The 20800-nt window shown below is 43.6% G+C and overlaps 1 protein-coding gene across 2 annotated transcripts; it reads left to right on the top strand.

Moving 5' to 3' along the window:
- The first annotated feature begins 1367 nt into the window (after positions 1-1367).
- Positions 1368-20771, top strand: LOC148164114 (uncharacterized). 2 transcript variants are annotated; one of them, XM_088023937.1, is made up of 3 exons: positions 1535-1621; positions 6419-6501; positions 20629-20771. In XM_088023937.1, the coding sequence occupies exon 3, from the start codon at positions 20652-20654 to the stop codon at positions 20769-20771; it is 120 nt and encodes a 39-aa protein (XP_087880063.1). In that variant the 5' UTR covers positions 1535-1621; positions 6419-6501; positions 20629-20651. The 2 variants fall into 2 exon arrangements, with proteins under 2 accessions (XP_087880064.1, XP_087880063.1); XM_088023938.1 differs by lacking the exon at positions 6419-6501 and having other exon boundaries at positions 1368-1621.
- Positions 20772-20800: the final 29 nt, after the last annotated feature.

Here is a 20800-nt window from a genome sequence, read left to right on the forward strand (position 1 = left end):
AAGATAGATACATGTTATACATTTGCCAAGTGGCCAGATGATCCTTTCCCACCTGGGACAGGAAGTCTTGTATCTTGTGGGTTTCTTCAATAGGAGCAAGAAGAGAGAGGGATTCAGGTCTTTGTCATAGATTCTATTAGGAAAAAACAATGCCTTGAGTTCTTAGAATTCAAAAATAAAAGGAGAGAAAATCGATATCGTGATGAGCTGGAGAATTTAAACTCAGCTAAGATCCACAGTGTGTAAATGGACTATTCCTTTATGGATTAAAATTGTGTTGCTTCGGGCAGTGTGGTTCCCTGGACCAGAAGCATCAGCAGCAGAATTCTGGGAATAAGGCCCAGCAATCTGTTTCCCCAAGTCCTCAGATGTTTCTGATGCCTCCAACTAAAGTTGCCCTCTCTGCTATGGGCATTAAACTAGTTCTGAAAAATATAAAGTTTGGGGGCAATTCTGTAAATTTAAACATTTTATTTATTTACTCTTATTCTGACAGAAAGAGAGGGAACACAAGCAGAGGGGATGGGAGAGAGAGAAGCAGTCCCACCGCGGAACAGGGAGCCCAATGCGGGACTCGATTCCAGGACGCTGGGATCATGACCTGAGCCGAAGGCAAATGCTTAACCGACTGAGCCACCCAGGTGCCCCTCTGTAAGTTTAAATCGGGGGCCTTTAAGCAGTTTCTTTTTTCAAGTCACTTCATAACCAGTCCTTCTGTGGATGATTTAAGGTAATGTCTAAATATAATTTATGACACGAGTGTTTAACATACAAGTATAAGTGTTAGATTACATATAACTAGTTACACACAGAGGACAATTGTTGCGTAGATCATATCTAGTCCGTTTCCCACCTGGATGACAATCCAGTCTAACAACTAAAGTTGCTAACCATAGAACTCTTCAAGTTCAAATGAATGCTATCGGGCAATCCGTTGCGTTTTGATTTTAAAATATTATTGCGGTAATACAGAATCTGCCATCTTAACCATGTTTGGAGTGTACATTTCAGTGGCATTGACTTCATTCACAGTGTCGTGCATCCCCGGTTACGCTTTTTTTTAAAAGCCGGGAAAAGGTTTTCACCACGATTACCTGTAATGAAATGTACTCAGAACGTGGGTGCACCGCCTCCATTTCTAAATCTTGATACCTGATGCCCCCGACCTGCAAAAAGGCGTGCGTGTGGAGCTGGGGGGCGCACGGGCGGTCAGCGGGCCGCACGGATCCCTGGGCTCGGTCGGCCCCGGCGGGGAGCGCAGCGCCGCGGCTCGGCGCCCCCGGGCGGCCTGGACGCGGTGCAGGGACGCGCAGGGCCAGCGAGGGGAGCTGCAGGGTAACTTTTCCCAGGGAAAGCGGCCGGTCGTCCCCGCTAGAAGCCTCCCTGCCTTTTGTTTGTTTTTCTGCCGGAGGCTGGAGAGCGGCCGGGTTCCTGCTGCTCCACCATGCGCCGCGCGGCCCGTGCGACTCGCCGGACCTCCCGGGCGTCCCTGCACGGACCGCTCGGTCTGTCCTAGCAGGGATCGCCCCCATCCCCAGTTCCCCTGCGGGCCGCTGCGCCCCAGTCGCCGAGGAGCTGCGCTCACCGCAGGGGCGGGCCCCCGCCTGGGTTCGCGGCGCCAGTAAGTGGGGCCAGGGATTTAGGGGCTTCTGCTGGGCGACCTGTCACTGGGGGTGAAGGACTGGAGCTGCGGAGGGACTGCTCCCGGGGCCCCCGCGAGGGGCTGCAAGGAGAGGGAGAGGCTAATGGGCTGTAGTTTCTCTCCGCGGTCATGTGGCTCTCTTCCCCTTGGCAGGGAAACTCCGGGTTGCTCGGAGTCTGGAAGATTTTAACGGGTGTTTACCTTTCGGTGTTAGAGAGGGGAAAGACCCTTGCCGGGTTTGAAACCCCTTTAGTAGGATGTGGAGGACTTGGTCTTGGAATTTTCCTGACTAGGCCTGTGGCTGTCCCACATGGGGTCCTGGCAGGAATCCTCCCACATTTATGTGCAACCATTTTTCACTGGGTTTCTTTCTGCTCTGATTTCTTCTTACTAATCTGAGTAGATGTTATGAGAGGGATGTTGAAGGATTTTTCCAGAGCAGCCGTTTCTTTCGAAATGTGCCTTTTCAAGTCTGACTTGGACACTGACATTGAGGGCTTTTACTTTTACTTTTAAATATAAAAGTAGTGGAAGGCATCATTCTGCAGAAAAGAGTATTCATTTCTACTTATAATTAAGTAAAGATCTGCTTTTGCTAAAGCTGGGCTATGCTGAGAGAATACTGCCTTGAATTTTGCATGCAAGTCTAGATTTCTCCAAGGTATTGGGACTTGGGTTTTTTATTTTGGCCCAGAGCACTCTTTGTAGCAGTAGAAGTTTGATAGCTACACTCTTCATTTATTGCATTTTTCCAGTGAGTGGGCTTTCAGGATGTGCCCCAATAGTGAATTGTACTGTTGCTGAATGTAAAATTAAAAAGCTTAAAATTTGTGTAGTCAACATATAAATTATTAAAAAAAATTGTGTCCCAGCCATATGCTAGCTGTACTGAGAGTTAATGTATGCATAGATATGCACATTTGAAATCGTTTCTGGACAAAGCACTGCAATTTGGTAAAGAATCCTGTTTTTTTTTGGTAAAGACTCTTTAAGGCCTCCCTATCTATCTGAGGACCAGTAATTGTAATACACTAGGAAGTGGGTGTAGAAATGAGAGCAGTTCTGGAATCCTCTATTTAAAATGATATCCTGTACCATTGCCCCCTCCCTAAGGTCCAGCCCCCATGTGACCCGGCCTACTTTCTGTTTCCCCCCTGTCCACTTTACCTTGCCCCTTCTCCAAAGTCAAAGCTGTTGGCTGGGCAGGAGTGGGCAGCCCCGTTTCTTAGTGAGATCGGTTTAGTTTTAGATGATGGAGGGATGTGTTGGAGGATTGATGGAGCCTGTCTGAGTAGGCAGAGGTCTGTGCTCCTTGCCAAGGGAACTCAGCATTTAGTCACACAGAAGTGGTTTTTCTCACTGAAGTTTCTTACCTACAGACTACGTGTAAACGACCTCTCAGGATAAAGAACAGGTCTTTGGGGGTTTTGTTGACTGTGCAACCCCATCAAAGCTCTTTATATACTTTCATTGGTTTCTTCTCAGTGCCTTTTGAGGTTCCCAGTAAAGGTGGAAAGTCATGTCAATCTTGAACCTTTGGAATTATCTTTAACCATCTTTTCCTTCATCCTTTGTAACAGTGAGTCACCAAGACCTTTGAAATGTGATTTATACAGATCCCTCCCTCCATATTCTAATGGGTAGAATTAGAAGTCTTTTTTTTTTTTAAGATTTTATTTATTTATTTATTTGACAGAGAGAGACACAGCGAGAGAGGGAACACAAGCAGCGGGAGTGGGAGAGGGAGAAGCAGGCTTCCCGCGGAGCAGGGAGCCCGATGCGGGGCTCAATCCCAGGACCCTGGGATCATGACCTGAGCCGAAGGCAGACGCTTAACGACTGAGCCACCCAGTCGCCCTAGAATTAGAATTCTAATTCACCTCACCCTTCCTCTCCTGCGGACTGGAGCAGACTCAGCTGGCCACCCAAGCCTGGCTCTTAATTAAGTCCTCAGTATCTGTTTGCCGAATGAATGAATGGATGAATGAACGAGACGCTCCCTTTTCTGTTCTCTTCAGCATTTGTTGTCTGTCTAATTTTTCTAAACTATCACTTCCTCGACTCTTCCCTTGCCTTTCAACCTGGTTCCTCTCCATTTGCTATCTCAGGTCTAAAATAATTTGCCTGGTTTTTCAAGGCCTTCATAATCAGGCCTCACCCCCTCCTATCTAAATCCTATTTTCAGCTCAGCGTACATCCCCGTGCTCCGTGCAGTTTGGTCTTGCTGTCCTGCTAAGGGGGCCCGGCTCATTCCCACTGCAGTGTCACTGCCCACACTGCTCCCCTAGAAACTCCGTCCTTCCTCCCCACTCCCCCGGGCAAATCTTACCCATCCTCTTGAGAAGGAGCCCCACACGCGCCTTCTTCCCTAATGTCTTCTCTAGCTACTCATTTCTCTTCTCTTTCTTTATTTTTTTTTAAGCTCTTTTTTTTTTTAAAGTAATCTCTACGCCCAACGCGGTATCTTTTTTCACGACCCTGAGATCAACATTCCCACACTCTCCAGACTGAGCCAGCCAGGTGCCCCTCTCTTCTCTTTCTTTAACGTCTTAAGGTACTTGTTTGTTAATCCTTCATTATATTGGCTGTATTGATCTCTAATTGGTTTAGGTTATTTTAAGCCTCTTCAGGGCAGAAGCCATAGTTTAGGCTGGTAATGTGGTGTCTTGGGCTTTGGAGTCAGGCAGAATTGCGGTCAGGGCCTCACTCCACCTATTACTCCTGTGGCCTTCCCCTAGCATTTGAAAAGAGGGGAAATGCCTCCCCAAGCAGGTGGTGGTGTGAAGGTGGTCAACAGTGCCTCCACAGGGCCTGAAATACGCCTGACTAAAATCTGCTCATCCCTCCGCAGTGACTCAGTGACTCAAAGAGGCCTGAACACTTAGGACATATTTGGTAGGTATTTATTGACTGACTTGTAGTCTACTACAAGTCATGGCTCAGCCTGGAGGCCCAGAGGACAGGGCAACCGTGCAGCAAATCCTCCGTGAGTGTTATCCTGCCCTTACTTAACATGGCTTGAGCTGAGGTTATTCCTGGCTACAGCTCTGCTTCTGGGATCTGTTGCTGTTTTTCCATCTGAACCTTGCCAGGAACGCTACTGCCTTCTAGTTGTGTGTGTGTGTGTGTGTGTGTGTGTGTGTGTGTGTGTGTGTGTGTGTGTTTCTCTCCCTGCTTCTCCTGCAGAAAGCTCCTCCCTTTTGTTTTGCAGGATCTTGCTGAGTTGGAGTTGTACCTAGCCCTTCTATTTTTCTACTTGTGGGGTATGTGTGAGTATCTGTATTTATGGCAGGACTCCTTGCGTGGTGCTTTCTTGGAAAAATTCTGGGTACAGTGACCTTTCTGTGTATGATCTGTCAGCCTGTGAGGAGAGTCCCACTTAACTAATTCTCTCATTGGCAGTCTTTGCCAAACCACAGCATCCTGAGGGGGGCGTACAACTGGAGGACTAGAAATCTCCTCTCTGCGGACCTCAGTGCGTGTGGCTGGGAGAATGCGTAGAGGTGTACGCATGATTTACACACGTACACACATGTTCTTTGGGGGTTAGGATGCAGCCATATCCTAGGTTGTGACTTCGCTTACCCCAAAACAGCTCTGATGTTGTTACCCATACACATGTGTTCTGGAAAATTACCTCATAAAAGCAACTTGGTAAAGCAAGTTATTTTGTGGGGCAAGTTGCATTACAATGCTGAGTGTTATGGCAGGAGGAAATCAGAGATGTCTTTACTCGCAGCCAAAGAAGTAAAAGAAGCAGCACAGGTCTTCTCAAGATGGTAAGGAAAGTTGATGTGGACATTCACACTCACCCTCTGCTCCTAGTGAGGGGCTATATGATGTTCGGAACATACTATTCAGCCGGTCCTAGGGAAATACTTAATCCAAGTGGAAAGCTTCCATTCCTGGGGTGCCTGCATGGCTCAGTCGTTAAGCATCTGCCCTCAGGTCATGATCCCAGAGTCCTGGGATCACATCGGGCTCCCTGCTCGGCGGGAAGCCTGCTTCTCCCTCTCCCCCTTCCCTTGCTTGTGTTCCCTCTCTCACTGTGTCTCTCTCTGTCAAATAAATAAATAAAATCTTTAAAAAGAAATATGCTACTCTGAAGAAAACAAAGATTCTATTCATATTAATTGCGTCTCTGATCTCATCCGTAAAGTGAAGGTATCAGATCATCATTAAAGTCCCTTATAGGAAAAAAAAAATCTAATTCTGTAGTCTAAAGTTTCCTCAACCTTATGCTATGTCTGCTATATATGCTGTATGTTGAATTTAGGTCCCATTGAACTTAGTTAGCATTCAATCTATACTGATTAGTATTGGGCTATATATTACTTTAAATTTTTCTGGAATTTTAAGTTTGTCATCTTAACTCAATTTTTAAAATGGAAGGGCCATGGGGCGCCTGAGTGGCTCAGTCGTTAAGCGTCTGCCTTCGGCTCAGGTCATGATCCCAGGGTCCTGGGATCGAGCCCCGCATCGGGCTCCCTGCTCCATGGGAAGCCTGCTTTTCCAGAACTCTCCCACTCCCTCTGCTTGTGTTCCCTCTTTTGCTGTGTCTCTCTCTGTCAAATAAATAAATAAAATTTTTAAGAAAATAAATTTAAAAAATGGAAGGGCCTCAGTAGTGCCTCACATTTCCTTTGGTACTTTTTCTACCTTGCCCAGGGCTGTTAGTAGCCACTTGATAAATGGACAGTGACAGCCAAGAACTTGTGGGAGCCCCATATTTGTGAGGAAAGAAAGATCAATGTGAGTCATTTTACCTTCCTGTAGGTGTAATATGACCTGTGATAAAGTGCTGATAACGAGTGACTGCCCTCTTGGTTACTATGGAAGATAATGTCCCACAGCCAAAGGTAAAGTATTATGGTGTAATGTCCAACTACATATTGGGCAATATCACGAAAGTACTATCTGCATGAGCTTGTAGTTCCCAGAAGATAACAATTAATGGTTTTGGCCTCTTGGATGTTGCCTTTGCTCTGAAAGTAAATTTATTAAAGAGTGATTTAACTCGGACAAAACTGAGTGAGAAAAAAGATACGTATTCCTTCATGTTATCTTAGCTGTTAAAAATACAAATGTTTGGGGCACCTGCGTGACTCAGATGGTTAAGCGTCTGTCTTCGGCTCAGGTCATGATCCCGGGGTCCTGGGATTGAGCTCCACATCGGGCTCCCTGCTCCTTGGAGAGCCTGCTTCTCCCTCTGCCTCTCTCTCTGTCTCTCATGAATAAATAAATAAAATCTCTTAAAAAATTTAAAAAAACACAAATGTTTTCGTACATTTGTGTAAAAATTCGTAGAAGGCTTCATAATTTTTGTGCCCTGGCCCCCATATAATCATTCAGTCTTGCAAAGAAGGGAGGCACACGGGGATGGGGTGGCAGTGGGAATGCGGATGGTGGTACAGGAAAGTCACCAGTAGTGAAAATTACCCTTTACAGACCCATAATGTGCTCATTCATTCATTTATTCATTCAACGAATGTTTATTGTGAGCAGCTATTTTGTGCCAACTGCATGCCAGGTCCACGTCTAGGTGCTGGGAATAGAGTTATGAACTTAATAAAAATTCTGCCCTCAAGGCATTTATGTTCTCAGGAGAAACCCACTTTGTATAACCCCATAACCTCTATAACCCCAGGGTACACAAGGCTTATATGGAGAGGGCTAAAATGTTCATTTCTGTGCAGATTTCCTCTGTTTTAGGGGTAGACAAGTTGTGCTTTGTAGGCATATTCTGCCTGCTGCCTGTTTTTTTTAAATAGACTGTATAGGAACACAGCCCATTCGTTTACGTACTGTCTATGAGTGCTCTGGTGCTGCATTGGCGGAATTGAGTAGTTGTGATAGAGACATAGCCCTCAAAGCCGAAAATATTTACTAGCTCTTCACAGAAGTTGCTTGCTGACCCCTGCCCTATTTTATTTTTACATTAAGCCTTTCCCTCTTTGATAGTTTTACTGACTTGTTTGTCGTGTATGATAGTGAAGCACCTTCCATTGAGTGAGATCAGCTCCAGAGTTATAAGATTTGCACAGCCCTTGAGATAGATGGTATGTTCTCATTCACTCCCCTCATCTTCACCTCACCCCGCCCTGCCCACCCTTCAATCATGAGGTGGTACTCAGGCAGGCCGCCAGGCCTGACTATTGCCATCCTCGACAGCCTTCTTTGTGAAGCTTGGGGACGGACTGTCCTCGAGCTCATCCACGGTTTCACACAAGGCAGGGTAAGTTATTCTTCCTCTCGCTCTTCAGGCTTTCACACTAAATTCAGCTCCTCACAGTCCCGTGAGCCACCTATAGTGATGTGCCCTCGTTTAGAAATAACCTACAAGTGACTTAGGACTTTTTTTGGTTCAGGTTCAGGGCCAGAGCGCCCTTCGGTACTGTAGGAGAAGCAGTGGGAAGTCGTGGTATTAAGGACCCTGGTGCACGAGGAGTTCTTTGCTCAGAAGTGGAGTTGAAGGAGGAGAGGGGGAGAGAGAGGCGTGGAACACTTTCTGGGGAACAGCTAGCTAATTTTCTTCTCCCCTCCAGCTGTTGCAGTAGCCAAAAGCATCTTTAATGCATGCCTTTGCCGAGGTAAAAGCAAAGCAGATTCCACATAAAGAAGGTTCCTTTGGCCTTCTAGCTTCGAGCTGCTGTCCCCAATGCAGAAAAAAGCACTAATCCAAGAGGCAAAATACTTAGAAGACATTTTTGCTGAAATGAATATGGGCAGAAACATTAGGCCCCAGAGAGGAAAATATAAACACAGATGGTACTATTTTTAGTACCCTTTTAAAGTAAATTAACAGTATTAACTTGTAAAGTTCTGACACATTTGGACCCAGAATATGACACGTAGTTACCTGCAGGATAAGGTAAAATGGAACTCTGAAGTGCCATGAGAAGGGCCATTTAATGATTTTGCACATAATTCAGCTTTCCTAGGAGGACAGATAAGTTTCAGTGTAACACGATTAAGGCTGAGGGAGAAAAGCTGCTCAGAAGGGTCCGAATTTAGCAGGGCCAGTGAACCGCAATTCCCAGACAAGACCAAGTTTGTGTACAGTTTTCTGTGTTCTCTCTTTAAAAAAATTAGTAATTGTCACATTTACTCAATGACGGTCCAAGCTTCAGACTGAAGAATGGACTACAGTTCCCAGCCTGTTTTGCAGGCTGTGAATGAGCAGGGTAGCTGGTATGAGCTGCCGGCCAGGAGCAGATGTTCTTTGCCTCCGCTGAGGATTGAAGCCGAAGGGAGGGAATTGGGGCGGATCGCAGGAAGGTTTTCCCCAATGCCACCTAGCCGGAGAAACCATGACATTTGTTTCAAAGATTTGCCGGAACTCTGCAAGTGAAAGAAAGTTGTATGTCTTTGTTGGTTGAGTACAGCCTTGCCCAAAGGCCAAAGTCCTGAGCTGATGACATTGAGGGTGCCTTTCTGTGATTCCCTGAGACACAGTAATTCTAGCGTTGGTGTGGGAGGGCCCCGGCGGCCTGCCTGCGTCAGCCTTTCTATGGGATTTACTATTCTTCCATTTTAGAATTTCAGAGCATTTCTGGTCAGGTCAAACAATTTGATGATCATTACTTCACAAGTGAGGAAATAGCACTGTGTTGGGAGATACTTACCAAGGGTGGTACAGGAAGTAAATAGCAAAAGACTAAAATTCAAATTTTTACCATTCGAACAAGGAGTACCTACTAGGTACTACTTCCCTGACCCCAGAGAAGGGCTGGCAGTAAGGTGGGGACAGGGTGCTGTGTGGTGGCTGAGGGAGAGAGGTGTTAGCTGAGCCTCTTGTGGGACGGGGGGCTCTCGAGGTGATGTTTGAGCTGGACTAAGGGAAGGGTAGGAGTTGATTCTGATCTGCGGACCTGGCTGAGTCAGTGGGGCACTGTTCCCCCTCTAACAGAGAGATGTCGTGTAGCATACAGGGTCGCTCTGGGCCACTACCTTCCCTTTGCTAGCTTTTGTGCATGTGACAGGAAAAGTAGAAACACTGGTCCATTTTTTTTCTTCGATAAAACTAACTTGAGTTCTGACACAGAGTCACAGAATCAGAGATCACTAGAGTGGGAAACCACCTCACTTCATCAAGCCCAATGTCCCCACTGCGCAGGAAGTAAACCCAAGGACCAAGAGGTAATCTGAGTCACAGGGGTCGGTGCCTGTGGCCCTACCCATGTGATCTGGATGAGAACGAGCAAATCCTGAGAGGACTGATTTAAGTGATCAAACTGCTGTCTTACAAATGATGTGTATTTTATATCCCATTCTCTCTATATACTCTGCTATGTATTCGGTAAAGGAAAGCCAAGAAATTGGACCCAGAACATATTGGGCCTGCATCAAGTAGCATTATAGGAAAAAAAACTTCTGTTTAGTGTTCATCAAAAGACTGGATGTGTTGCAAAAAAATGGGTGTGTCAAAAGCGTCTCAGTTTTTGCCAGAATAATGGTTTGGGGCAATCTACAATATGTGACAGAGTCACAGAAAAAGTATTCTGTTTGAGTTAAAAAGAGCATCTTTAAAAAGAGCACTAAGTGAGCCTAAAAACAGTCTTTGCCCAAGAGTGGTGGGGGGGTGGGTGGTCAGGGTTTCCATCCTGGGTGGGTCCCGTGATAAAAGCAAAGGCTGACTCCCCATACCCAGTGTTAAAAACCCAAAGAGGGAGCTCCTGCCTGGCTCAGTTTAGTGGAGCATCTGACTCTTGATCTTGGGGTCTTGAGTTCAAGTCCCAGGTTTAGTGTACAAATTACTTAAAAAAAATAAGTTCAAAAAAATAATAATAATATAAAAATAAAAACTTTTCCTTTGGAAAAAAAAACCACCCAAAATCAAGGAGCTGGTGATCATTCTGCAGGACAGGTGAAGGCATTCAAACATCACTACATCATTTGCTATTTAAAAGCAGTCAACTAGCCTGTGAGCTCAGTCTATGTGATGATGCATTTGAGTTGAAACTTGAACCCAGTCCCTCTTTGTCTGCATTCAGTTTGCCTCCATTGTAGACAGTCAGTGCTGGGGAGGTCCCTGCTGGGTTCCCTGATGTTTGATTGAAGAATGGGGCCAGCTAGAGCATGGCCACCTCACTGGTTTCCATATTTGGACTTTGAGCTACAAAGTACTTCCAGTTCCTCTCATTCTCAAATGATTTCATGATCTTTGGATCTTTTGCAACCTTTCTTTTGAGTTTGGTGCAGTCAGCCTGGGTTCCTATCTCAGTTCTGTCACCTATTAGTTACATAAGCTTGGGCAAGTCACTTGTGTCTCAATTTCCTTATCTAGAAAATTGGGGGGAGGCGGGTTGGTGATCACAGTACTGTGGACAAGTTGCTTGTGCCTCCGTTTCCTTATCTGTAAAACAGGGATCATAATAATAGTGCCTCCTGGTGGAGTGTTGAGAATTGAACAGGTTAATAGATGCAAAGCACTTGTAATAGCACTGTACACATACCAAGTATTTAAATTATTATCATTACTATCCTTTTGGCTTATTTGATGTATTAGGAGGCTAAGTGTGGATTAACTCTGGTGAGTGCTTTATCCAAGTTAATTCTTGGAGTCAGAGCAGTATTTAGAGTACTGCCCATTGGCTGGTCAGCTAATTCCCAAGAAAGGATGGTGCCCGTTGGCTGGTTAGCTAATTACCAAGAAAGGATGGTGCCCATTGGCTGGTCAGCTAATTCCCAAGAAAGGATGGGCTGCTGCATCCCGTTCCCGTCTCAGGCAGTCTGTACCACGAGCTGCGAATTCAAGTGCTGTCAGCGGCACAGGAAGAAATGTAGAAGATTCAGAGAAGCTGGGTATGTGCTTGTGAAACAGCAAAGGAATTGCTCTTCTCTCTCTCTCTCTCTCTTTTTTTTTTAAAGCATCCTTTTTCTTCTCCAGTTTTTCTCCAAACAGGAGTTTTTCAGGCTGTCTTTTACTTTGTCACTTTTGATGGAGGTCCAGGAACAGAGAAATATTTTTCTTTTTCTTTCTTTTTTTTCCCAAAGATTTTATGTATTTATTTGACACAGAGAGAATGAGAGAGAGAACACAAGCAGGGGGAGCGGCAGGCAGAGGGAGAGGGAGAAGCAGACTCACTGAGGAGGAGCCCGATGTGGGGCTCGATCCCAGACCTGGGATCATGACCTTGAGCCGAAGGCAGACGTCCAACGACTGAGCCACCCAGGTGCCCCAAGAAATATTTTTCTTCCAGTAAAACAAGTGGTGTGAAGGTACAAAAATAAATGACAACTAAAAATATTGGCAACCCATGTGGTATCCATTTTAGGGACAACAGGCAGGATGGGGACTCTGATGAGCCTGGGGACCCTTGCCCAGTCTTAAAAGATGATGATGTTTCTCTGGCTTTTTATTACCATGGAAGGCTAAGGAGCTCTTGTTATTAGCTCTTCAGTTTTTCCAGAGAAGCCCCAAATCTCATTTTTATAGGAGAGTTCCTATTTTTAAATATAGACTCAAAGCATACCTTTAAATTCAGTTCTCAGGCTGCTGGTTTGCAACCCCTGGTCCACACCATGTGGAATCTCCATATGCTAATGTCATATATTCAGGGATTTCAGCCAGAATTGTGAAGTCTTGTCCACTGTGCAAAATTAGAGAGAAATCCTCTCTGTATCTCAGAGAGGAATGCCCTTGTTCATTGGGTACGTAAGCACAGGCTTCTGATTCCATTCCTAAAACATTCAACTTTGAGTGAATGAAAAGCATTGCTCCATGATTCAGATGATTGTCTGAAAGGCTTTGGGACTTACGTTGGAGAGTAGTAGGCTAAATAACATCCCCCAAAGATAGCAGGTCCCCGGAACCTGTGAATGTTACCTTGTATGGCAAAATAGACTGCAGATGTGATTAAATTAAGGGATTTGAGGTGAAGAGGGTCCCCTCAATTATCTGGGTGGGCCCTAAATGCAAATATAGGTTCTTATAAGAGAGAAGCAGAGGGAGATTTGACACCACCCAGAAGAGAAGGCCATGGGACCACAGAGGCGGAGACTGGAGCCATGTGGCCAGGGCCAAGGAATGCCAACAGCCATTAGAAGCGTTCAGCTGTACTCGATGGAATATCTAACATTGGCTTCAGCAATAAAGACCTTTAATTAGGTCACATAATGAGAAATCTACGGCTGATATTTTCAGAGATCATGCAGCAGCGCAATGCTCTCACCACAGACTCAGCCTCTTTCTTTTTATCCATTCTTAGCAGACAGGATTCTCATGTTTCGAGTTGATTTCTCATAGTCTCTAGAAGGCTGTCTCAGCCCTAAATATTACAGTTTTATGCAACCATGTTTAAGGCAGAAACATAGGGCAACCTCTTTGTCAGCTGTCTTTATCAGGGAGGAGATTCTTTCACAGAAGCCTTTCTCTTTCCCTTACCAGCTCACTTTCCTTTCCATCTTATGAGTGAGAGCCATAGTCCCATTCCTACACAAATTTCAGTGGCAAGTGGAAATGCTTTGCTTGGCTTAGACTGATCAGAGTTCATGCCCTGGGGCTGTGGTAGGTGGCTGCCATCCCTGATTATGTTGGATCCTGAATAAAATCAGGGTTTTGAAAATTAAGCAAGAAGGGCAGCATTGCTATTGGGTAGATCAGCAAAGGCATCCGCTGCCTCACCCTTCTTTTTTCTAGTGCATTGTCAATTGCCCTGTTGTTTTCCCAGAGCAGCAGTGAGGTTTTGTTCGGTTTCAGATTATGACATGAGTCATCATATTTGGGCCACCACAAAAATGGTGAACAACTGAAAATACTGAACTCAAATGTATTTAACCACTTCCTGCTGGGTTGTGCTCAGAATTGACTGTGGGTGGACTGATGCTTCTTGTGTAATGCTAATTTGAATAATACCACTGCATTTTTTAGTATGGAAAATAATTCACTGGAGTACAGATTAGCAAGCTCAGACAGTGGTCATGGTCCTGTTCTCTGGATCCAGACATAGTGCAACTACTCCTTCTCTCTTATGCCCCTTTGTACACTTGAAACAAAGACCGTGGCTCCCCAAGTCTCTTTTATTTCAAGTATTCTTTCGACTACTGTTCTTGTGCTTTTATTTAGGCCCTTCATTATGTTCTTTAATGTCTCTCTTGAAATTTGTCACCCAAAGTTGAAATGACCAGAGTCGTGCAATGTATCAATCTTGTCTGAATGCTGTGGTCCTAATAAGAGCTCCAATCAGGCATTATCTTTGGAAAAAATAAAATAAACAACCTTAGAACTACTCGTAGCTGTCTTTTGAGCATCTGAGCATCTCCAATGAGGGGTTTTTTACATACCTCAAATCCTACACCTTTGAAAACAGAACCCATCATCTCCGCACCTTGTCCAAGTAACATACGCACACACATTCCATATTCCAAACCTGTGTCTCCCATATCTGAGAGTCATCCAGTCCAGGCCCTTTGTTCAGGCCTTCAACATGTATCATGTGGACTACTACAAACCCTCCAAACTAGTCTCTCTGCCTCTAGTCTCTCTATCCTAACATCTGGGTGGTCTCCAAAGGGACCTTACTCGTGCCATTTCCCTGCCTAAAAGCCCTGGAGAGCTCCTCTCTGTATGGTAAGACCAAACTCCTCCATGACAAGTATAACCCCTTCACAGCTGGGCCCCACCCTGACTTTCTAGGCATTTCCTGCCATTTACCTACTGCCCTAGTGGTCTTTATGCCTTAGTCCCCTTCTTCACAGCCCGGTTTGCAATTAGAGTCACCTGAAGAGCTTTCTTAACTACTGAAACTCATTCCCCACCCCTGACCTGACCCTTAGAGGTGGGGCCTGGGCATCAGTATTTGTTAAAAGGTGATTCTAACGTTCAGCCAGGGATGGAACCACTGGGCATTTGCCAAGGTCCTGTACCACCAACCTTTGGCACATAATATCTTCCATCTATAATTCCTTTCTCTCCCTTTTCTGTACAATAAAACCTTGCTCATTCTTCAAAACCTCAGTACTGCCTCTTCTCTGAAGGGTTGTCAGATCCCTGCCTCCACCCGAGAGTTGGTTGTTCTCTCTACCATGTTCTCATAGTACTTTCTACATTTTTCATGATCGTATCAGTTGTGAGTTATTCAAGGAAGGATCCTTACCTTACTCATAGTGTTCCCCCGAAGCCTTGCGTAATGCTTAGCATCTTAGTAAAGTTTCAGTAAAATTGTATACTGTCAACCTGACATCATGCCCAAAGAGACACTAGTTTGATCCATTGTACAATCATTAGGAAATTACCTGAAATAATGTTAAGCTTAAAAAGCAGCTATCATGGCATGGTAAGAGTCAGATGTTGCTAGAGTAATTGAATTTTGTTCTATGATAACATGACAAACTGTAACAAGGAGAAGTTGTGAGGGCGACTGTGTGTTAAATGAATGACTCACTCTATCTTGACTTCACTGAAGTTCTTAATTCTTCACAAATGACTTTCTCGATGATAACCTAGAAGCATTGTCCTAATTACACAATTTAATTGGTTGAGGAAGTAGTGGGACATTAACTACCGAAGAAAGGCTTCTACGATTAATAATTTATAGATATGAATTAGGAGTATAATGCTGTTGCAAAAAAAAAAAAGTGGGGAAGAGCCCACATGCTACTGAAATGTACATGATTATTAAGGTTAGTCACCACAGCTCATCAAGGGGATGGAGAAATGTGTGAGGATTCAGAGATGAATGCCAAAGATAATCAAAGGAGTGGAAAAAGGTCCTATGAGGAAAGGTTGCATAACTAAAGCAGAAGGCTGAGAGGTACACATTTGATTACTAATTTCATGTACATACATTTTTGTGGGATAGTTTATATCTGCATCAAAACAAAGCATGAAGAAATTAGCTTAAATTAGAACAGGCAAGTTTCAGTTGGACATTAAGAAAAATATTCTAATTAACTGGATTACAAAATGCAAATCTGATCATGTTATTCTTGAGTTAAAAAAAAACACCTTGGGGCACCAGGGTGGTTCAGTTGGTTAAGCATCTGCCTTTGGCTCAGGTTGTGGTCCTGGGGTCCTGGGATCGAAACCCATGTTGGGCTCCCTGCTCAGTAGGAAGCCTGCTTCTCCCTCATCCTCTGTCCCTCCCCCTGCTTGTGCTCTCTCTCTCTCTCTCTCTGTCAAATAAATAAATAAAATCTTTTAAAATAAAAAAATAGATGGAGGTAAATAGGAAAAAGAAGAAAAAAGGGAAAACAAACACAGAGTCAAAAATTGCTTATGTTGTGGTTCAAGCACTCTTTCTGTGTTGTGTTGAGACACAGCCATGATATATGATAATGTTCTAGTAGGTTTTATTGAATAAATCTACACTTGTATGTCTTAAGCTGAAATAAAATGTTTGCGACATGTATCTCTTTTTTTAAAGATTTTATTTATTTATTTGACAGAGAGAGACACAGCGAGAGAGGGAACACAAGCAGGGGGAGTGGGAGAAGGAGAAGCAGACTCCCCGCTGAGCAGGGAGCCTGATGTGGGGCTCGATCCCAGGACCCTGGGATGATGACCTGAGCTGAAGGCAGACGCTTAACGACTGAGCCACCCAGGCGCCCCAACGACATGTATCTTTTTAAAGATTCCCTTCCTCTACCATTTTGGGGAGAACTTCTTAAACTTCTAATGTAGAATAATTTCAAACATGCAGAAAACTTGCAAGAATAGTACAAAGAATACCCATATACTTACCCAAATTTACCTACTGTTAACATTTTGCCCCATTTGTTCCCTCTCTGTCTACACTCACACCATTCCCCCCCACCCCCCTGCGCACACACACACAGTATTTTTGTTCTACCCAGTTGAGAATAAATTGCATACATCATGGTCCTTTTCTTATAAATCCTTCAGGGTGTATTTTCTAAAAATAAGACTGTGCCTTACAGAACCACAAGACAGATACCAACTTCAGTAAATGTAGTACAGATGCAATACTTTTACCTAATCTACCATCTATATTCCAATCCTTTCCATTGGCCCAATGATGTCCTTTGTAGCACTTTTGTCTCCTTTGGTACCGGATTCAGTCGAAGCCTATGTTTTCCGAAATGGCTTGTGAGGCCCTCCACAAACAAAACTCTGGGGTTCTCTCTCTCCAGTTCCAAGCTCCCCACCTTTCCCTCCCTCCCAGGTTGAAGCCCCTGTGCTTTTGTTTCTGCTCCTTGGTCTGCTAGAACATCTTCCCTTACAAAACACCTACTTTTCTTGTTCTCTCAAGCTCCATCTTTTGTGAAGATTTTGCTTATGCCCATCCTCAGCCCAGATGGAACTGACCCAGCTGGAAGCCAGGGGGCTTTCCCTTTCACCTCTCCCGCGTCCTGTACCCGAAACCTAAGCATACTTGATATATCTTAGTGCATGTTCATGAGTACATATCTGGGCCCACCTACCACCCTCATCCCCTTGCCATGAGACCTAAGATCTCCGAAAAAAGGAACAATATTTTATATTTTTGTATCCCCAGGGTTGAACATAGGGTCTGTCGCATAGGAGATGCTTTTTAAGTATTTATTAATCATCAGTGGGATATATCACTGTAAAAAGCTGCTGTAGGAAGTTGCAGGGTGTTTGATCCTGTCATCCTTCAAGAGGAAGGAAAATGCTCCTTTAATCAGGGGCCTTAAAATAGCTCTGGGGGAGGGGAATGAGTTCGGGTTGGGGGAAATTTGATCTCTGAAAGCTCTCCAGTTATATGATAGAGTGTGGTAAAAGCAGACATAAACTTTACATTTAAAGTTTCCCAAAGACCCACACAACCTTCGCAAGAACAGACTGGATCTTTTTCACCCATCCCCCCACTCACCTCCCCTCTGGCAACCACAGTTCTTTATATTTAAGAGTCTGGTTTTTGGTCTCTTGTTGTTTTGTTTTGTTTCTTAAATTCCATGTATGAGTGAAATCATGGTATTTGTCTTTCTCTGACTGACTTCTTTTACTTAGCGTTATACTCTCTGGGTCCATCCATGTTGTTGCAAATGGCAAGATTTCATTCTTTTTGATAGCTGAGTAATATTCCATTGTGTATATATAGCACATCTTTATCCATCCTTCTGTCAACAGACCCTTGGGCTGCTTCCATATATTGGCTATTCTAAATAATGCTGCAATAAACATAAGGGTGCATATATTTTTTTGAATTTGTGTTTTTGTTTTCTTTGGATGAACACCCAGTAGTACAATTACTGGATCAGATAGTAAATCTATTTTTAATTTTTTGAGGAACCTCCATGCTGTTTTCCACAGTGGCTTCACCAGTTTGCATTCCCACCAACTGTGCATGAGTATTCCTTTTTCTCCAAATCTTCACCAACACTTGTTGTTTCTTGCGTTTTTTATGTTAGCCATTCTGAAAGGTGTGAAGTGATATCTTGGTGGTGGTTTTGATTTACATCTCCCTGATGATGAGAGATGTTGAGCATCTTTTCATGTGTCTGTTGGCCATCTGTATATCTTCTTTGGAAGAATGTCTATTCAGGTCCTTTGCCCATTTTTATTTTTAGTTTCTTTAGTATTGAGTTTTGTACGTTCTTATATATATTGGCTATTAACCTCTTATCAGATACATCATTTGCAAATATCTTCTCCCATTTAGTAGATTATGACTGGATTTATTTTTTTAAGATTTTATTTAAAAAAAAATTTTTTAAGTAATCTCTACCCCCAATGTAGGGCTCGAACTTAGAACTCTGAAATCAAGAGTCACATGCTCTATTGAGTGAGCCAGCCAGGTGCCCCTGGATTTATTTATTTATTTTTTAAAGATTTCATTTATTTATTTGACAGAGACAGAGAGAGAGCGAGAGAGGGAACACAAGCAGAGGGAGTGGGAGAGGAAGAAGCAGGCTTCCCGTTGAGGAGGGAGCCCAATGCGGGGCTTGATCCCAGGACCCTGGGATCATGACCTGAGCCAAAGGCAGACGCTTAACCGACTGATCCACCCAGGCACCCCACCTGGATTTAATTTTTAATTCCAAACTAATTTTAGACTTCCAGAAGAGTTACAGAAAACTGTACAGAGAATTCCTAGAAATCCTTCACCCAGCTTCCCCTAATATTAACAAGTTCTATAACAAAAACCGGGAAATTAGCACTGGTACAGTGCTATTAACTAAACTATAGACCTGATTCAGATTTCACCAACTTTTCCACTAATGTCTTTTTTCTGTTCCAGGGTCCTATTCAGGATCCCACATTGCACTTAGCTGTCTCTTTAATTGCCTCCAATCGGTGACAGTTCCTAAGCCTGTCCTTGCCTATTATGATCTTGACACTATTGGAAACTATTTGTTGTTTGTAGAATGTCCCTCATTTGGGGTTAGTCTGAGGTTTTCTTATGATTAATCAAAAATCTGCATTTTTGATAAGAATACCACGGAAGGGATGTGCCCTTCTCAGAGCATCATATCCAAGTTCATGATGTCATAAGTTTTATTAATGGTGACATTGAATTTGATCACTTGGGTAAGGAAGTTTCTGCTGGATTTTTCTCTATGGAGTTACCATCTTTCCCTTTGAAGTTAATAAGTATCTTAGAGATACTTCAAAACTATGTAAATATCCTGTTTCTCCTCAACCTTTCATCCACTCATGTATGCATCCATCAGTGACTGTTGTCTGCAACAAATCTTACTGTGGTATTTGCCTAACAGTGAATTTTTTATTTCCCTCTTTCCTTCTACATTTATTGATTGGAATTCTTTTGGAAAGAGAAGCTGCATGGACTGGATTTAGTTGCAGAATGTCACATACTTCTAATCAGTATTTTCTGATCTTTTGATTTTTCACATAATTAGTTTGACAGCCATATTTCCCTCAGGGTGCCTGGCTGGCTCATTTGGTAAAGCATGTGACAACTCTTGGTGTCAGGGTCGTGAGTTCAAGCTCCACGTTGGACGTAGAGCTTACATTTTAAAAAAACAAACAACTTTTATTTTTATTTTAGCATTTATATTTTATTAATGTTTACATAAAAGCATTGCAATCACTTATTACTACATTTTCTTTATTATAGGCAGATTGAATGACTTAATTTTATAAATTGCAAAACCAATGATTTGTTATTAAAGAAAACACAACTGAATGACTTTTAAAAGGGCACACCCTACATGCAGACCTTAAGAAATTAGTTGTTCTGGGCGCCTGGGTGGCTCAGTCGTTAAGCGTTCGGCTCAGGTCGTGATCCCAGGGTCCTGGGATTGAGCCCCAAGTCGGGCTCCCTGCTCCGCAGGAAGCCTGCTTCTCCCTCTCCCACTCCCCCTGCTTGTGTTCCCTCTCTCGCTGTCAGTCTCTCTGTCGAAAAATAAATAAAATCTTTTAAAAAAAATAAGTAAAAAAAGAAATTAGTTTTTCTTTGTTTAGCTTCTGTATGTCTAGTAGTAAAAATAATACTGTTGATGCCTACCCACAAATAGTTCGTTTGGCACATGTAAATTCTGTATCGGGAGAACTTTAATTTTAACATTTCTTGGTTTTGTTACATTGTAAATCATAGCAGAATTACACAGAACACAGTATATTTAGTACAGATTTTTGTAGCTCAGCAGTTTCGTCAACCTTAGTTTTCATGCAATGTTTGCCCACAGTGGCTGGTCAGCAGAAAAGCATTCGATGGCAACTGATTCATTTCTGAGTCAGTGACAAATTCACTTTCCAAGAATGGTATCTCTCATCTTATGAAAATTTAAAAGAGCATTATTTAGGCGAGAGGTTGGTAAACTTCTTCCGTAAAGATCCAGATCATAATATTTTAGATTTTGTAAGCCATATAGTCTGTCACAACTACTGAATTCTGCTCTTGTGTGTGAAAGCATCTGTAGACAATGTGCAAATGAGTGGCCATGACAGTTCCAATAAAACTTTATTTATAACAACAGGTGGCGGGTGGGAGGGGGGAGGTTGGTTTTCGTTTGCTGACCGCTGATTTAGACAATAAAAATACACAAACTTAAAATGCACATTAGCAGTTACCCTTGTCTCTCATTTTTCTCTACAGGCAGAAGACTGATCTTTGAAAATATGTATTTGGGAGATAGTCACGTTCTATTGAATACCTTGTGCTGGTGCTGCCATCGAAAAATCTGGTTACACTCCGGGGAGGCCTGCCGCCTCTGCAGGACTGCACCACCTCGGCCCTGAGATGAGTGTCCGGCCTGAGCGGGCACACC

This window comes from Eumetopias jubatus, unplaced genomic scaffold, assembly GCF_037043125.1.
Source record: "Eumetopias jubatus isolate StellerSeaLion01/CBP00866 unplaced genomic scaffold, mEumJub1_p1.0 scaffold_6, whole genome shotgun sequence".
In the NCBI taxonomy this organism is placed as follows: domain Eukaryota; kingdom Metazoa; phylum Chordata; class Mammalia; order Carnivora; family Otariidae; genus Eumetopias; species Eumetopias jubatus.